The sequence below is a fragment of the Haemaphysalis longicornis genome, unplaced genomic scaffold (assembly GCF_048455015.1).
Source record: "Haemaphysalis longicornis isolate Haplotype H1 unplaced genomic scaffold, Haemaphysalis longicornis Haplotype H1 scaffold_6, whole genome shotgun sequence".
NCBI classification, from domain to species: Eukaryota; Metazoa; Arthropoda; class Arachnida; order Ixodida; family Ixodidae; genus Haemaphysalis; species Haemaphysalis longicornis.
The window spans coordinates 9701066-9719005 of NW_027526407.1; the positions used below are offsets into that span (position 1 = coordinate 9701066).

At 42.2% G+C, this 17940-nt stretch overlaps 1 protein-coding gene across 1 annotated transcript in view; it reads left to right on the plus strand.

Moving 5' to 3' along the window:
• The window catches only part of LOC144142226 (uncharacterized), a 79412-nt gene that overhangs the window by 56550 nt on the left and 4922 nt on the right, over positions 1–17940 (plus strand). The window contains exons 6-9 of the mRNA XM_077673586.1: positions 4088–4177; positions 7759–7840; positions 12136–12212; positions 17075–17161. Coding sequence (XP_077529712.1) covers positions 4088–4177; positions 7759–7840; positions 12136–12212; positions 17075–17161 — 336 coding nt within the window. The remainder of the gene's footprint in view (positions 1–4087; positions 4178–7758; positions 7841–12135; positions 12213–17074; positions 17162–17940) is intronic.

A 17940-nucleotide genomic window follows, 5' to 3' on the forward strand; every position in this document is an offset into this window, starting at 1 on the left:
CAATTTTGGGCACATGTATTGGGCGGCTCTATCATGCCACCACACTGATAAGGCCAATGCAAATACATTACTTGAAAACACTTTTTATCACGAAGAAGACAGATTGGTAAAAAGTACACGAGTGTAACACCTGAATCCAGGTCTATATTGAATTTGATTTTCTGGTGTACTAAAGTCGGAAATTAGTGTATCAAGTCAAGATAGCATATCAGACCACACAATGGTCTCAGTGAACATCCTGCCCTCGTCATGCTATCATGCTAATAACTCAGGAAAGCAACAAGTGTCGGTCAAAGATTATGAAAGAGTGGATAGTATTGCAGTTTTGGATTACCTAGAGCAATATGTCGACTAATTTTAAATCTCGTCGCGGTCCGAGACAGTTGAGCAATTGTTGCAGAGATTTCAATGCACTATTGCAAATAGCATTACTAGATTTCTTCTAAGTCGTTTTTAAAAAGAAAGCAGCGAAATATATGCCTAACTCGAGAGAATATCACAAAAGCGAAAACTAAAATGCTTATGCTAACAGCCAAAGAAGCTAAATGACCTCGCACACGCACGTAGAAGCCTCAGAACACAGCTATCAGAATCAAAAAGAAACCTTTTCGATGGCAGTCTCTGCAACTTTATTAGATCCTCACCACGACATTCTGGCGTTTTGAGGGAGCACAGAAATCAAGAATAGACCCCATAACAATTGCAAGCAATGTTCGGACAGACGCGCGATTGATAGCAGATGACGTCGCCGAGATGGAAAGCCATTCCAACGCATGTTCCATGGAGCTTCGTTCTGTTACCCCTGAAGGTGTGTTTAATCAGCTGCTGAAATTGCATTCAAAGAAAGGCAGTGGCCCTGACGAGATACCAACCGCATTGCTAAAACGATACGCCGAGTGGGTGACGTTTTATCGAGTAATTATTTTTAAAAATTCTTGCGAATGCGGACTCATTCTGTTCCAGAAGATTGGCTTTGCGCTGTTGGTATTGCCGTGTTCAAAAGCGGGAATCGCTTGTTTCCGAACATCTATCGCCCTGTTTCCTTGACATCTGTCTGCTGCAATCAAATAGAACAAGTAATCGCGAAACACACTCTGCGCTTTCAAGAAACAAATAAGTTACTCTGTGCAAACCAGCAAAGCTCTAGGCGCGGCCGCTCGACGGTTGCACTACTAGTCGAAACGGTCCACGACTTTTCAGTAGCCTTAGACGAGCAGCGGCACAACAGATGTGATTTGTGTTGATTTTAGGAAAGCATTCGATAAGGTGACGTATAGCAAACCGCTTTATAAACATCGTAATGTTGGTATCGCTAATGATGTTTTAGAATGAATACAAGCATTATTAACTGAACGGAAGCAAGTTGTGCGTGTTAGTAATTCAGTATCGAGTTTCTGGGAATCCTATCTGGTGTATTTTTTTTGCATCATTAGAATGATGTTGCCAAAGCTGTTCAGCCGCCAGTGGTGTTGAAGTTTTTTGCAGATGACTGCTTAATTTATTGCCCAGTTACCAGTGGAGGTTACCAGGTCAAAATAACCAGTGTCTCGAGGGTAATTATGCTTGGTGTCAAAAAATGGAACCAGGAAAGTATTCTGCCCGAACAACATTTGCACACCTTACCCGAAAGAAAAGTGCTTTATCTTTCTAGAACACCATTGGAAATGTTATTTTGTGAAAGGTCGCAATCTTCAGATACTCCGTTGCAGTGACTGCTGCTGACCTCAGATGGTGCAACCACATTAAAAATGTGGCGCGGTAGCGTATAAAAAGCTTTGTTTTCTTCGGGCAAAACTACTAAACGCAACGAAAGACGTCAAGCTAATGGCATGCAAAACATTTATTCTTCTTGTTCTGGAATACGCCGGAGTAGTCTGAAGAAACCCATAAAAAAGGTCTGAAAGCTGAACATGAGAGAATTCAACGACTCGCCGCCAGCTTCATATGTTCAAAATACAAAAAAACTGATTCGGTTACCGACAAGCTAAACACGTGCAATCTTGAATTGCTAGCAACCAGGCGAGAGGAGAACAGGAGAACATTATGACTTCTGGTCCTCCATAGTCATATAAACATTGATAAAAATATGTACATACGAGCACCTGGTAGACATAGCAAGTGGTTAAACTATAATGCAGCAATCAAACCCTATGCCGCCCGCCCAAACATGTGTCCTTATTCGTTTTTTTTCTGGTATAATCGAAAACTGGAATGATCTTACGGCTCAAATTGCTGAGTGTACCGATGTTAAAGTGTCTGAAACCGGTTTGAGACTTATGTTCCTCGAAAGTATGTTCCTTGAAACTCATTCGATGTTCTTAATTTCTTGGGAGCTCCTCCTTGCAATTTTTTAATTGGTGATATCGTGATGTTCGATATCAGCATGCTGTTTTTTCGCTAATTGAAAGTGAACTGTTGTAGGTTTTAGTCTGTTGTATTCCTTCCATGTAATGACCCTTAAATGAGTGTTGACACTATGTTTAAGTAAACAAATAAATTATAAAAATGCTGATCGAATATTCCGTCTTTTCAAGTTTCTAGGGGCGATTTAAGTGGGTTTTTATTTCTTGAGTGAGAGTGATGTTTTTTTCCTAAACATGATCTCTGTCAGCGTTGGTTTTGTATGTAGAACTTCTTTAGTTACACGTAGCTCGTTAGTAACTTCTGGAAAAGATTTTTTAAGAATTCTTTTCATAACTAATCATGCACGAAAATTGTTTTCTCATGGCATGTCGGCAAAATTATTTGCGTGCTTATTTCGATTGCTCCGTAATATGTATAAAATACTACAAAGTACAGTACAGTTAAACGTGGCTGCGGATTTTAAAAGCAGTTCCTGATGAGCATCAAAAATAGGTCACACTGCCAAATAAATCTTACTGCACAACTTCAATTAGCATTGAGTAACGTGTTATACAATAAAACGTCCGCTATAAATGGAGTTATCAAATAAATTTATACAGCACAAAAATCGGCACTGTAAAAATGTTGTAAAAGAATCAGGTGTTCAACGGCCTCAGTGATTTGTTGCTGCAAGGCTGTTATTGGTAGATAGCCAGGGAGACGATGAGGAAGATGTCGGAGCTAGAGGGGCTTGGGAGTGCATGCTAGTGGCCTGGTTTGCCTTTAAACACCGCCTGTAACTACTTTATAAAAACTGCAAATTTGTTAAATATGCTACGTTTTCTACGAAACATGATGTGGGCGCCGTGTGAGTTTCCGAGGATGGGGCGTCCTACAACACCAACCTTAACCCCGAAGTAGCATGGTTCGGTCGCCCATGCCACTAAAGTTGAGACCGGGGAAACCAAACAGCGCTGCGGAAACAGCGAATAGACAAGCAAGTAAATTTGCGCCTCATCCTCAACTGTTAAATTGCACGATGACAGGGGCAGAGACTGCGCAACCTGCATTATGCAGATAAAAAAATCTGAATGGTTGAGGCTATATCTAAAGCCAAGTTTCCAGTGCGCAATGCAAAGAGACACTCCAGAGCACAAGTTGGAAGTGAAAATCGAAGTGGAGCGCTTTAGCTATAGGACTTACAAAAATCCCTTATAAATTCTACTTTCAAGAAAACAGATAATTTAGCCTCCTAAGGAAAGCGTATTAATTATTTTTATTTAGGTCAATTTATTAGGGCAAATTTATTTATGGCAAAAAACAAGAAAACGCAGCCTATTGTAAGATTTCTTAGCTAGAAGAAAAATTATTCTATTATAAGGAGAACCTAATGCTTTGTACCAACCTAAATTAGGATTGAAATATTTAGTTCTAATGCTTTTATAGCCAAAAAAAATAGTATTGTATGTCGAAAAACGTTTTTCTAGCTGTCCCACTTTCCGACCGGCACTGGGAAACGCCCGTCAGCGCCGTTTGAGCAATGTTGTTCAAAAAATATATGGTTTTTGGGGTTCAAATAATGACTCAGGGAATAATGAGTAAACCTATTCCCGTAAGAAAATTGTTCCATTAAAGAGTTTTGTCCTAGCAGCTTATACGTTGTTTGCTAAACGAATTTGCTGCATTGTTCTTTCTTGATAAAACGTTCCTTACGGGAAGTTTGCTAACAAGTATTTTTTTTCAGGTTGGTTATGCGCAAGGTTGCTCGTACAGATGCGAGTCCTTTTCAGGTCGCGTGGAATCCCGAACTTACCCTGGAGGCACACGTTGCCTTGTAAGTAACTATATGCTAAGAATTAAATAAGGTAACCTTTCACACGCCCACGCCTTCCAAAAGGCGCGGGTTTAGTCCCCACTCTAGACGCTTGTTTTTCTTCCTTACGTTCTTTCTTACGCAAATTTCAAAATCGTAACTTGGCGTTTATTTATACTTTTTTTCTGGTATAAAAAAACAAGTTTATTTATTCGAAAGATTAGATTTTAATGTCCCAGTGCTTGTGCGGCAGCAAGCGATGCTTTAATAAAAAATACATATTTAAACAAGACATTCAATTCCCTTCCAAATTACATCCTTTGTCACGTTAGGGATGACGCATCCGAGTCAGGAATTTGAAACAAATCTGAAGTGTAATGACTTAGGCTGCAGCAGATGACGAAACGTCCTTAGTTGCTTCATTTACCGTTCAACCTTTAGAGGGCGCCACAATTCGGCTCGAGCACATCGAGCACATCGGCTCGAGATGAACATCAGAAAGGAAAATTTCTACGATAATTCCCAGGGCAGTGATTTGCTTTTTGAGGCTAGAGCAGGGTGCCTGCGAAGTAAGAGTTTTGTGGGGAAGTATTCACAAAATGATGGGGTATGTGTGGTCTGCGGAAAAGAAACAGAAACTATGCGGCACATAGTGTTAGAATGTGAGGGTATCCATCCAAATCTACATGAAGGGAATATTGGGCTTTCAGAAGCCCTAGGATTTAAGGGTATCAGTGAGGAAGTTAACTTCAAGGCTGTCGAGGGGACGAAAAGAAGATTAGAATGCTGGTGGATGAAAAGCGGAGAGGGGAATATTGCCTAGGACAGTTACCACCTGTAACAGGGAAAAGAAAGTATTTCGGGCCTAATAAGCCTTAGGGCCTGCCATAAGCAGCGCTAGTATTAAACCAAGAGTGTAAAACATGGTTATATTAGTCCTTTTTGGTAAGATGACATGTCATCACCCCGATTCAAAGGGGAAACCAATAGGAATCATCATCATCATCAGCAGCACACTATCCGCACTCGGTTTGTTTTTTACCGGATTTGCACATGGCCTTTTTTTTAACCGCTCAGCACAACATTTCCGTAAAACTACGGGTATGCTCTACATACAGCATTACGTAACACAGTGTCGCCTATTCGAATTGGTCATTGTCATGTGAGACAACTCCAAAGCGGTGGACTGCTGGGTAGTTATAACAAGCATAGTGAGCGCATTACGCAAGACTGCTGCTATGTTTGCGAAAGCGGCCGTAACTTTATTGTACGTCCCACTAATGTGATTGGTTTAAACAAATACGAGTACATTCAAGCGGAAATTGCTGGTTGTCGCACCTATCCCCTCGCCTATTGGGGTTTCTTCCCGCAGAGCAAATATTTTTGCTACAAGCAGAAATATTTTAAGCAAACGAGTGGAAGAGAGACGGGCGCTGCTACTTCCGTAACCAGAGCGAATCTGGTAACGAGAAAAATTGAAACGACCACTCCGGAAAATATCCCGCAAAGCGAAGGTGTTTCTCCGGTACCCCGACGACTAATTATGTATCGTCAAAGAAACAACAGCAGACAATTTCCTGTCGCAACTAAAGCAGAACAAACGAACCATTCAGTTCACCATGAAAAACGAACTGAACGGCACCTTACCATTCCTTGAGGTTTTGCAAAAAAAGACAGTCAGATCGACTAAATGTCCCGGTGTACAGGAAACCCACCCATACCGGCCGCTCACTGTAATTGTATTCCTACCAACAGAATTCCCACAAATCTTTTCTTATCTAAGCTCTCTTACCCAGAGCTTCAACGGTATGGTCACCAGAAGACAACCGGAAGGAAGACAATATTTCGTAATCGGTGATCGGTCGAAAACTGGACACACCAGAACTTCATACAGTGCGTCAAACGCCGTCTCCTCCTATAGGGCAGCAACCCAAAAATTCCGCTCTATTAACGCCGCAGATCGACAATCTCTTTCCCACCACCACCGTCTCCCCACCCCCCTTTCCGCCCACCGATCCACACATATTTCCCTTCCCTACGTCAAAGGAGTGATTGAAACATCCGCATTCTTCGGAGGGCAGGCATTGCCGTCTCCCACAAGCCAGTGGACGGATCATGCACCGTCACAAAGAGCGTCCGACAAAAGTAAAAGCCCAAGGTGTCGTCTACAAAAGTGCTTGAGCGAAATACCCAGCTAGTTATCTTGACGAGACCACCAACTTCCCTGAACGCCTCCTACAACACAAAAACGATGTTCGCAAACCGGACACACAGCGCAGTACATTGGCCGAACACTGCGAAAGAGCTGATCAGCGGTTTAACTGTGACGGCGCGCTGGTGACTGCCACCGAAACCAATTACTCAAAAAAGAATACTCCTCGAGTCTTGGCACTTACAAAGGAACCGGGAAGGCCTCGGACCCTGGGAGCCCTTCCCAACATCTACGCCCATGGCTCCTGACGCGCTAGGGCAACATGCAAGTAAAAATAAAAAACATAAGGCACCCTATATAACAGCTGTTTGTTGTCATACACCGTCACCCCGGATGACCGCACCGAGTGGGCTCCGAAACGTTGGTACCGCTTAGAAAAAACGCCTTGTTTGGCGTATTTTCCTCTTCCTTAAGCTGTCGATAATATATCGTACGTTCTAGTCTGGGAAATGAGCCAGAAGGTCGCATGGACATCCTCTTTTCTCCTAAATACAGAGCCTTTTTTAATAAATTTTGTGTTAAAAGTGGTGTCTGTGTTATTCATACGATGCTTCATGAGGTTTTAAAAACCCGCGCCTCCATATATATCTTTTCATCAATACACCCTTCGAAACCTTTTCGACAACGTTATTGTGGAACTCTTTTTCAACTAACGTTTACAAATTATTAAACCCTACACCTCATTAAACATCCTTGAGTGGTTTGTTTTTGCCAAGCCGTCTTCCTTTAACCCATTTTTGTTAGATCCGCAATAAAATACTGCCCCCCAGCCCATTAACATAAAAGATTTTCTTCTGTGGGATGAGTCAGTACTTTGTTTAATATAAACGTCTCAAGCGCACGCTTCTTCGAAATTGCCACGTTGTTTTTGTTCTTATTATCCGGTGGAGAAAATAGCAACCGGAGTAAAAATTATATATAAACATGTGTATCATCGATGGGATTTTAGTCCCGGTCTGCAAAGTCCATGCCAGTGCTCTACCAACTGTACTATATCCACTGTTTTTACAATTGATTAAATACTTAAAAGAATACTGCCTGTTTAAAAAGCACTGACCATGATATGCCTCTGGGAACTTAGAAATCCGCGAAAAAAATAGTTTCAACAAAACAGCTGCACTAATACTATGCAGCAAGGAAGTATTGCAACATTGTATTTTATAAAGCTTACTCTGCAAGCAAACATTCAGAAAGAAATAGCAAAGCCAAACCAGTTATTGCACGCCTGACAGCAATATATATAGTAAATCATTCATACAGCATTTACAGATCCACCAAACTACTAACTGCAATCGCCTACACAGAAAGGCGTTAAGTTTTTTTAATTTGCGAATCATTCACCAGTCCTAATTATCTGTCACTTGTACGCATGACATTATGATATATGTAGGTGATTGCTGGAGATGGAAATAGGCGAGTAGGGCCCGCTGGACTCTGCAGTGGAGGCACATGTATTCCGCACGAAGACATAGGTGAGTTCTTGTTTATGTGATGCTGCGCAATGATGCGTACTAATCTGGTTTAGAATACTTAAGCACCACCGTATCAAAAACATCGGTTGCTAGATTAATGAGAGTCTGAAGGAACGAGTACATGTAAAATCACTGAAATATGTGGAATCATACTTGTCCTGGTATACGGCCGTATGAGTGGGCATTATTGTGATGTGCAATGGGATTATTGCAATGCCTCGTTCTCCATTAAGTGATCAAATTCACAATATAGGACGTGCTGTTTTTCTTAAATCACATACATATTACCCAGCGCTTTTTGTCCACAAGACTGCGACTGTTAACGATAGTGCCGACTTACCTGTTTCTGGGTTTTTCTAATGCTTACGAAATACCTATGCAGGCATCATCAGCCCGAGGTTTCTAATCATTACGTAACAACTACTACCCGCTCACACAAAAACCATTGAAATTTGTGTTCGGGAGACCTTACCCATAGACGAACAACAAAATATGGCTCAGGATGTTTTTCAGTAAAAATAAACATAAAAATTGGAGTTCAGAGTTACCTGTTTCATTTGCAGTTTACATACAATTTACTAACATTACATCTAAGAGAAAGAAATCTCTAAAGCAATTTATTATAGACATCTAAGCCTTCAAAACGACCCACTGTGTCACAAGCAAACAGCGGAACAACAGGCCTAATACCAATAAAAAAGGTTGCTTGGAATTAAAAAAAATGCAATATTACGTGTCTGTTCCATAAAACCCCATTAATTTCCCACGGGGAATAACTGAATCGCAGATTTCAAGTCTAAAGCTGATATTGCACAGTGAATTGCGTTGCTCGGTACTTACGCGGCAAATTTGAGTGTTTTCTACATGAGGATGTTACATACGTGGTCGAACTTTTGTAACCAGGCTGCTAGCTGGAGGTGAAAAAGCATGTAGCAGTCTTGGAGGTAGATCTTACTACCCCCCAAATAAAAAAAATATGTACCTATCTTTCTACCTTAATTATTGCTTTGCCTAGAATAAAATTTATACTCTGGATCTGATTTTAAAGATAAAATAAGAGACTAACATTCTAAAGTGGTAGGGCTTCCCTTACTTTGACAGTGTCAATAATCCGCTTTTTTTACCTGGGCTTTATGTTCTGAAAAACTGGGCACAGTGCGCTAAGTGACAGCCATATATTTATGTCCAATTTCAACGATAATTAGGAACGACCGCGATGTTACAATCTTTCCCACTGTTCGCAATTCGGCCGTGCTAGTCTTCGCATATACACCGTAAGAAAGTTTGCAATTAAGAAACTTGCAGAATGGGGCGTTAAGTGAAACCATGGGGAAAGCATTCTTTGTAAGAGCAAGAGAAACAGACTTCGTATTGCGAGTGTAGTAGGAAGGATCATCTCCACCCTATAATTAAATTTTTACTGTCTTTGCAGCATGCGATGTTTTCTTCGATGTCTTAAAGAATTCCTACAGTTATATGTGCCGAAACTATAAATCAGACGCCTGATGTCAAAATCCTAACGCAAAACGGTTATTCCTGATGTGAAACAAAACACCCTATAAAAATGTGTCCTCATAAAAATCACGGCAACAAAATACCGCAGATAAAGAGAGGCCACAGCAGGATACCAACACGCGCTGTGTATGTGCAGCCTCTATAATTGGGCCGCCCTGATTTCTGTGTGCTTCCTCAATATTTCCGTGAACTGTACATTGGGCTTGGTTGAGTAACTTGTTTTGTATGACTGCATTACGAATCACTCGACTTAGAAGACGACATGGAGTTTCGGCGTCGGGAAGAAAAGCTTCTGCCCCTTTTCCTGAGCACTGCGCGAATGGTTTCGCCAGTTTACCGGAACTTAAGTCTCCGGCACCAATTTTCTCCGAATCAGTGTTTTCACTTTGTGGTTTAGCTGCCACGTGCGAAGATCAATTGTGTTCCCCATCGGGGCCAACTAAGACGCGAATACTGAAACCGGCTTCGTGGTGTTACAGAAAACCCCAGTGAAGGAATCGTGCTTTACCCCTCGCATCAAAAATCTTAGTTCATTTCTTGCGCCATCTCGGTATCCGCACCGCGAAACAAGGTCTTCATTACATACCAAATATCGAGACCCTTTCTTTGGGATTTCGGATGCGTGCTTGTAGGAAAAGCGCCACCTGTTATGTTTTGCACGAGCATGGTGAATGCCCTTTAAATAAAGTCGATTCTGCGGAAGAGCAAACGTGGTTCTCAAAGAGTTCAGCAGCACCTTCAAATAGAAAAACACATGCCGGAAAGTTCTCTCCTAGTCCAATCTATTAGAGATTTGGATGCTTTGTTGCGTCTTGAACGACTCTTCTGTTTCTTCAGCCGGGGATACCTAGAAAAATGGTTTGTCTGGTGCGGTTGCACTACCACGAGGGCTATCTCGCAGGGTTGGTAAGTGTTGCTTTATCTACGTTTATCAAGCGGTCTTGAAGAAACCCGTACTTGGAGATAGGGGGTACGGGATCATGAATTCGATTGGCTGGAAGGGGGTATTTGTGATTGGAGGATTCCTGAATCTTAAGTTAGCCCAACAAAATTGCGCTCCGCAACGCACTGCATTTCGCTGTCGCCCAAAGTGCTACCCGTACCGCGTACCCTCGTAAAACCAAGAAACCCATACTAACCCGTACCATAAACCCATAGCAACTTGCTTCTACATCCATGTTTTCAAGAAAAGCTTTACTACTGTCGTCCAGCGGTTTCGCGGAGGGTACGCAATTTAACCTTTTGACCGCGGACGCTCCCCCGGCGACACACCCCTCAAAGCGCATCGCGCGATTCTCCGTGCCCGTTGTCGGCGCTGCGCACAAGGCCTCGTTTTAACCCGTTTGGTGACTTAACGGTGGCAGCTGCTCAGCTGATCGGCAGTTGACCAAAACCGTGGCCTCCCACGCATGCCCCGCAAGGTCGTCTCGGAATATGTGACTCATCTTGCCCCGCGTTCACTTTGAAACAGGAACGCCGCGTTCGCCGAAAGTGAAAGCGGGCCTCCTCCTTGTGAGCGTTGCACGGGACCGACTAACCTTGAGCCGTGGTCGGCAACACAGCTACATCGCAGGTTAACCAAGCAAAACCAAGGCTCAGCCCGACTAATCCAAAGTTTTTTTTTGCACATCCAAGGCTAGTTGAGCAGAGCCGCAAAAATTTTTTTTATACTTAAGCGGACTGTATATTCGGATTCGGGCAGTTATACCTAGTAAAGCCCACCAGGTCCGCTGTTTCCTGTCTGCGCATCACAGCTGCAAATCTGGCAGACTTGTTTATACCACTCCCGTTATTGCGAAAATTTATTGATTAACCAATCTCGTCTAAAGCTGTGTGATTGTAAAAATGAACATTTTGCATACAAGTAAAAAACTATAAAATATCAATATTTTTTTTATTTCTCTTCATCAACAAGATGATTTCAGGCCATGCTTAAAGCACCCTAACAGAGCCAACAAACCTAAATGTGCGATCATTTGCTTTCTAATAACGGGTACTGCAGCGCGCCCGTCTTCAACAACCTCCTTAGGTATCTTTGCGAAGAATTCTCTTACGTTGTTTCAACGAAAGAAATAAATTCTCTGGAATACACTTCGTAGTAACACGAAGGATATCACATTTAGGGAAAAAAAAAACTTTCTAAATTTTCTTCAGGAAGAAGTGCAAAAAACATCTATTAACTCGTTACCGATTAGGCGTACGCGCAGCTTTACCCGAATGCCTGCTTATCTTGGTAACTGGCTACGATTTTTTCTAATTTGTCAAAGAGAAATGCTTGCTTTGATTCTTGTACAACATATCGGTTAAAGCAAGAAGCACTAGACCGCAGTGCAATTTCACACACTTTAAATTTTGCACGAGAAGTAACATATAACGAAGCTTACTCCATACATCCGTTTGCAAGAAAAATTGCTGCAAGCTGTTTTTTATCAAATTAGCAACATAAATACAGAAAGTGTGTTGTTAGGATTGACCTGTTTTAGATTTTTTTATTTCCTGTCCAATATACCTGAGCATTCATAAATCCTAAATCAGTACATTAAAATATGGTGCTTTATTTCGAGTTCAATGAGCCGAACGTTTTCCAGGTAATAACTGCTGTCATATAACCCAATATGTTTAGTTAAGAAAATGTACCGTTTAAAAATTTTCGTTGCACTCTGTGGAAGATCACACACTTTTTATTTAAGGCCTGTACTTGTACTTTATGTTTTGAGAACACTGGTTAAAAACGATTACACTCTTGGCTCTCTTATTTTTATGAATGTGTTTATATGCAGAGGGCGATTACCCCACAATCCTGAAAAAAGTTTTCCACCCAAGCCTTTATGCTTGTCCGGAAAAGCCTTACTTTGGGGTAAGTATGGCTTGTGCAGTGCTGTTATGTGAGGGCGTTTCAGTTTGCGGCTGACGCTTATATAAGCTGTGTTTTTAAAGTAAAAGTTAGTAGAAAACACCTTCTTTGTGTTATTTTTCTAAGTCGTTAGTACCTTATGGTGACTCTGAACGGTTGACATTTTTGTTTGGGGGGCGTCTTCACAAGTTTTAATAGAAGGACTACATTATAATTGCTCCTCGTTGCAAGAACGCTCAAGGCCAATTCCATGCAGACTAAGAGCTGAAAAAGTATACGCAGTGCGATTTTTTTTGTTTATAGAAATATTATCAATTGAGCCGTCACTCAATTAACATTTAAGGTGGCCGGTCTATGCGCACTTTAGGTTTTTTAGAAGCCATCATAAACACTGCTTTGGGTATTCCATACAACCAACGTTAATTGCTTCTAGGTTCGAAGAACCCATATAAATTTTTTAAGGCCTCCTATACAGTATAATGTATTGTTGCCCTTTAACCTAACGTTTTTTTTACATGCAGCAACACGGCACGCAACCTCAAATGTGCCTTGCGCCATATAAAAGCCGAAATTAGGGGTTCAGAGTAATTTTGTAAACTGTAAGCGGCCGGCGGTCGGGTGACGAACAACGTTTATTGTTGTTGCAACGAAGTAGAAATAGGAACGAAGGGTGATGTAACAGGTCACGTGATTTTACCAAAAGGGTCGGTGACGTCAGAGTGACTGTGCCGTGTTATATCTCCCCTTTCTTAGGGAAGCAAACAATTAAAATTTTCTTTCAGGTTGGGGGTAGCGGATGGCTCTTAGCGTGCCCTTGTGCTTCTGCGTAGCTCTTGAGTGGGCAGGGCATCGAGTTGTTGCTCGGAACCGGCAGGCGGTCTCTCTTCGCCATGTGGCGGAGGTGCTTCTCACAAATGCTCGCGAGAACGTACGTCGAAGTTTCTGACCCTCTTCCGTTTTCAACAACCATGATCGCGGCGTCTCAGCCGGCCACAGAAAGACCGCAGGTGTCGAAGTCTTTCAGTGGGTGTCGTATGAAGTCACTTGTTGCCCAGGCGATAGAGATGGCAGGTTCCTGGAGCCGCGGTTGTAGTAGATCCTCTGGCGTTGGCGGATCTCCTGTAGGCGGTTCTGGACGGCTTGGTTGGGCACGGCCTCCGGCACCAGGTGGCTTGTGGGTACGGGCCGCAGGGTCCTCGTCTGCCTCCCCATCAGTCTCTGCACTGGGGACTTTAAAACAGCATCTCGAGGTGTATTACGCCATGCAAGAAGAGCCAATTGGAAGTCGGGCGTTGTAAGATAGCACTTTTTAGTTGGTGTTTTTGCTTTTTGCACTCCCCTCTTCGTCATCCCTTTTGAGCGTGGATGATACGGGCTTGATGTTACGTGGGTAACACCGAGTGCATGTAGAATTCGTTTGAACCGGTGCTGTTGAATGGCGGCTTGTTTTCGCTACATAGTTTTAGCGTTAATCCAAAAACTGCAAAAATCTCGGCGCACCAAGACTTAAGTAAGTTGGCAGTGGTATAGCGAAATTCATTAATTTTAAAAAAGGAATGAAAGTCAACTATATTAGCAAATTGTCGGCCCTCGTAAAAGAATAGGTCTATTCCTACAGGCTCGCAGGGTAAGGTTGAAACCTCATGGCGGAAAAGCGGCATATTTGCGTTTCGCGGCGAACGCTTTTGTCATATTTCGCAGTGTCGGCAAAATTGTTCAATGTCGCTCGCCCTGCAGGGTCAGAACACGACGCTTCGCACCCGCGCGTTCATCTAATCGGCTCTAAGACGACTGACGTGCAGAATAGCCGAAGTTTCTTTTCCTCGAGCGTGGTACAATTACCTTGTTGCTGCAAAACAGGAGACCGTGTGGTGCCTGCATCGCTTCCTGATAAGACCAGTAGGCTTGGAGTGCTTCAGGAACCTCGTGCTTTTTGTCAGGCCAACTGGTCAGCGCGTATTCCCGCAGCTTGACGGGAACGGGATCGTAGTTTGTTGCTGCAAGAATGCTTTTTAACGGGGTTCCGAGGCGGAAAGAAATTCTAGCACATTGACTTGAAACTGCTCCGTTTGCTTACGCATGCTCCTTTGCTCGAAAAACACGATAAAGCATCCGCAAGAAAAACGTCTTGGCCTGGCTTGTGCACCAGTTTGAACGGGTAGCGCTGCAAGGTCAGCCTCATGCGCTGCAAGTGGAGGGGACACTGATGCAACGGCTTCTTAAGTATCGGTACCAAGATCCTGTGGCCAGATTCACACTCTGGATTGCAAGCAGCTCAAGTTGCCTCAAAAGACTTTTGTTTTTTTGTGTAATGCACTGCATTATGACCCGCCTACTATTATCATCGTGTTTACAAGTGCACAGTAATGTCCTCTCGATGCGTTGAAAACCTAATGACATTATAAGAGCCATTTCCAGGTGGGTTGAAGGCCTTGTTAGAAAGAATCTGCTGAGTGAATTTTGCGTTGATTTTTAGGAAAACTTTATAGAGGAATTCCAAAATACTGTTACCTTACCATTTATTAAGCGAGATTGCGTAGGACAGATTTTTATTCAAGCAAATTATGAAGAAAATGTTATTTGCATGGGAATACGGCCATACAGAAACCTTTTATGAAACCCGCTCGCAATGTATGTCGCTATAACTAAGTCAGCTAGGTGCACTACCACCGGCGAAGATTGCTACTGGCAAACTGAATAGCTGCAAACTTGGTTGTCACTGGTTATTTGCATGTGGTTACCAACACGTCAGCCACTCGGTATCATATCTGGTCCTTTACTGAATGCATACGAGGGTCTTAACCTATCAAATTAAAGCATTCATGAGAACAGGTCTTGGCGGCTCGTTCGTTTTTTCGCATATATCACGCCCAAAGACTCAAACAAAGGACCTACGGACCTACATACGGAGCCACACCAAGCGGATTTTCGAGCACTTTCAAACGCCGTCTCACCTCGGGGAACAAGAATAAAGCCACCGTTGCAGCGAACACGTTTAAAAAGGTTGGACGTGGCTTTAGAAGAAGAAGAAACGAACCAGAGCAATTTGTGCTGGAAGTTTCTTTTTACGGCATGGTTCTTTCAGGCAATAATTTGGTATTTTGAGGTCCTCGCGAATTTGAGCAATTGAGTTAGCCCTGGCCAATCCCCCCTTGTGGGTCCGCAAGTGGGTTCATGGCAGCTTTACATTTCTAAAAAACTCATTAATTCCGATCACATTACTGGCAGATTGGGAGTGGTACGAAGAAAATTTGGCCATTATCTCACAACTTTCAGAATTACAAAAAAGAACGCGATATACTAAGCAAACCATCTAAAATCGGATTCTACAAATTGAAGCCACAATTTATCGAAAGGAACGAAATATTTGATTTTCTAGGAAAGCTGGTGAGGGATAATATATTAAGCATTGTCTCAAAACAAAATAACCAAACAAAAATGATGTAACGTCTACAAAGAATCTTAGCCTATACGGTAAACAGGTCCGCAGTGCAGACTTCAGATTATTCCAATGGTAATATTTATTTCGCGACAAAAACCAACACACAAGAAAGAATACAGATATACAATGACAGTATCATTCAAGGAAAACCAGAAAAAAGCATTACAACCCCAATTTTGGGGTTGTCCAAACAACGTTTTCAGATAATTTGTATAAATTTATGTCCCATCACAGTGTCTGAATTTACCCGTTGTAAGTAGCCCGCAGAGGTTGTTGCTTTTTTATTTTTCTGCATTGTTTTCTGTTCGCAATAAAGGAAGCAGACGCGTGGGTATTAGACACATAGATCGTACACATGGTCAAGCACTGTTTTTGCCTCAACGAAATGCGTGGAATGGTAAAAATGGCTGACTGGTTTGGAGGCCACCTTAGATTTGCTTAGAGTTCTGCAGTGTTGGTCACCCGCCGCGGTGGCTCAGTGGCTAAGGCGTTGTGCTGCTAAGCGCGAGGTCGCGGGTTAAATTCCCGGACGCGGCGGCCACTTTACTGATGGAGGCTTAAAGCAGGAACACCCGTGTGTACGAGATTTCGGCGCACGTTAAGGATCACCAGGTGGTCAAAATTAATTTAGAGCCCTCCGCTACAGCGAGCCTCATCGCCTTCGTTGCGTCGGCGCTTCAACTCTACAATCAATCAATCGGCTGTGTTGGTCGTGCAACGCCTGTGAGCTATGCGAAATATGTCAGATATCTTTTATGACACTTCCTTTGCATAGTCTCTTTGTACAGCAGTTTTTTTGTGAGCACTCGTCTTTTTGCCTTAATACTTGGTGCTGTTAATAACGTGAAGTTGTCCCCGGCACCAATTTCGCCCTCCCTTTATCGAACTCTGTATACACAGTATAGTAGCTCTGTATAGTATCCAATATGTACTATAAAGGTATAAATGCCTCCCTTTTAGCAAATATTTACTCTATAGCAGGTGTATGGGCATCCGTAGCTGTATTTTACCCGCACAAGCTCTCATTGCTGTTCCCCTTCCTCGTGACTTGCTTGTGTTGTTAGCTTGTCAAAAATCTTCATCTTTTTTAACCCGCTCGACACATTTCAAAATACCAGTGCTTTTCCGTCTGGTGTTGTATGGCAAATTTAAAGAAGCAGTGGTTTTTAGCAAGTGATGTCGTTATGTATGACATCAAGGCTAGTGCCGGCTCAGTTGCAGCTAAAAAGTTCAAAAGAGAATTAAGAAAAATACAACTTGTATTCTACGTTGAATATTCAGCTGAAAAAAGAACAAAAACAAGAACACAGTAAAAGCAAACCCTTAATCTACATATGCTGTACATATAGTATAAATCTTTTATGTGGCTTTTTAAGCAGTGTGGATGATTCGTAGCGAATAAAACATTTTATCTTTTTTGTAGAGACGGGCAGTTTTTGACTGCCACCAATACTGCCAGGTTGGTGAAAACTGGTACTGGGGATCATACATGGGCAATACTACTTGTCAGGTAAACCCCTCACCTTGTTTATTGTAGTCAAGTTATTTTATAATGATACGTCTGATTTGTTTCATAAAACGTGCTGGCAGCATCGTTACAGGTTATAAACGTTGTTGAATATTGCAAACCTATGCAGTGCACATGTCTGATACGTTTATATTATGTTTTGGTCAGAATGATCTTCTTCTTGACTTATTTTATCAAGCACAAATATTATCAATAAATGAAAATATACGACCGACAAACAAACTTTATTCTCGCGCCAATGAATGTAGAGCGCTCAGGCGAAACCAAATTGTTACACTGATGGTTAGAAATAACTATCTCAAAACGCGTAATTTAGGTCGTTGGTAATCATTGTGTTGGCAGCGATATCTTTTCATTGTTTAATCACTGCTTCAGCATATTTTGTGTGATATTTGCTTTCGTGCCACAAGAGGTTCATTGATTTTCATGCTCGAGGGTCGCATGGATTGCCCAAATTGGTTGTCCCAATCTGTTGTCTCTGTTTTCAATTTTTGCAAATAGGTACTCAAATGATCCACGCGTATTTGAGAAGTTTTTTAGTCTCCTCAACATAACTATAAGTGTAGTTCTAGGGAGGCAAAATATATTTCATTCTCTATTCAATGAGTCCTGAATGCAACACGTTTTATAGATGGATTAAAATAGATATCTCAAAACAGCACTTAGGTAGCCGGGATTCACTCTATTGATACCAAAATGTTTCAATGTTCTAACATTGCTGCAGCATATTTTCTATCTCATTTACTTTCTGCACCACGAGA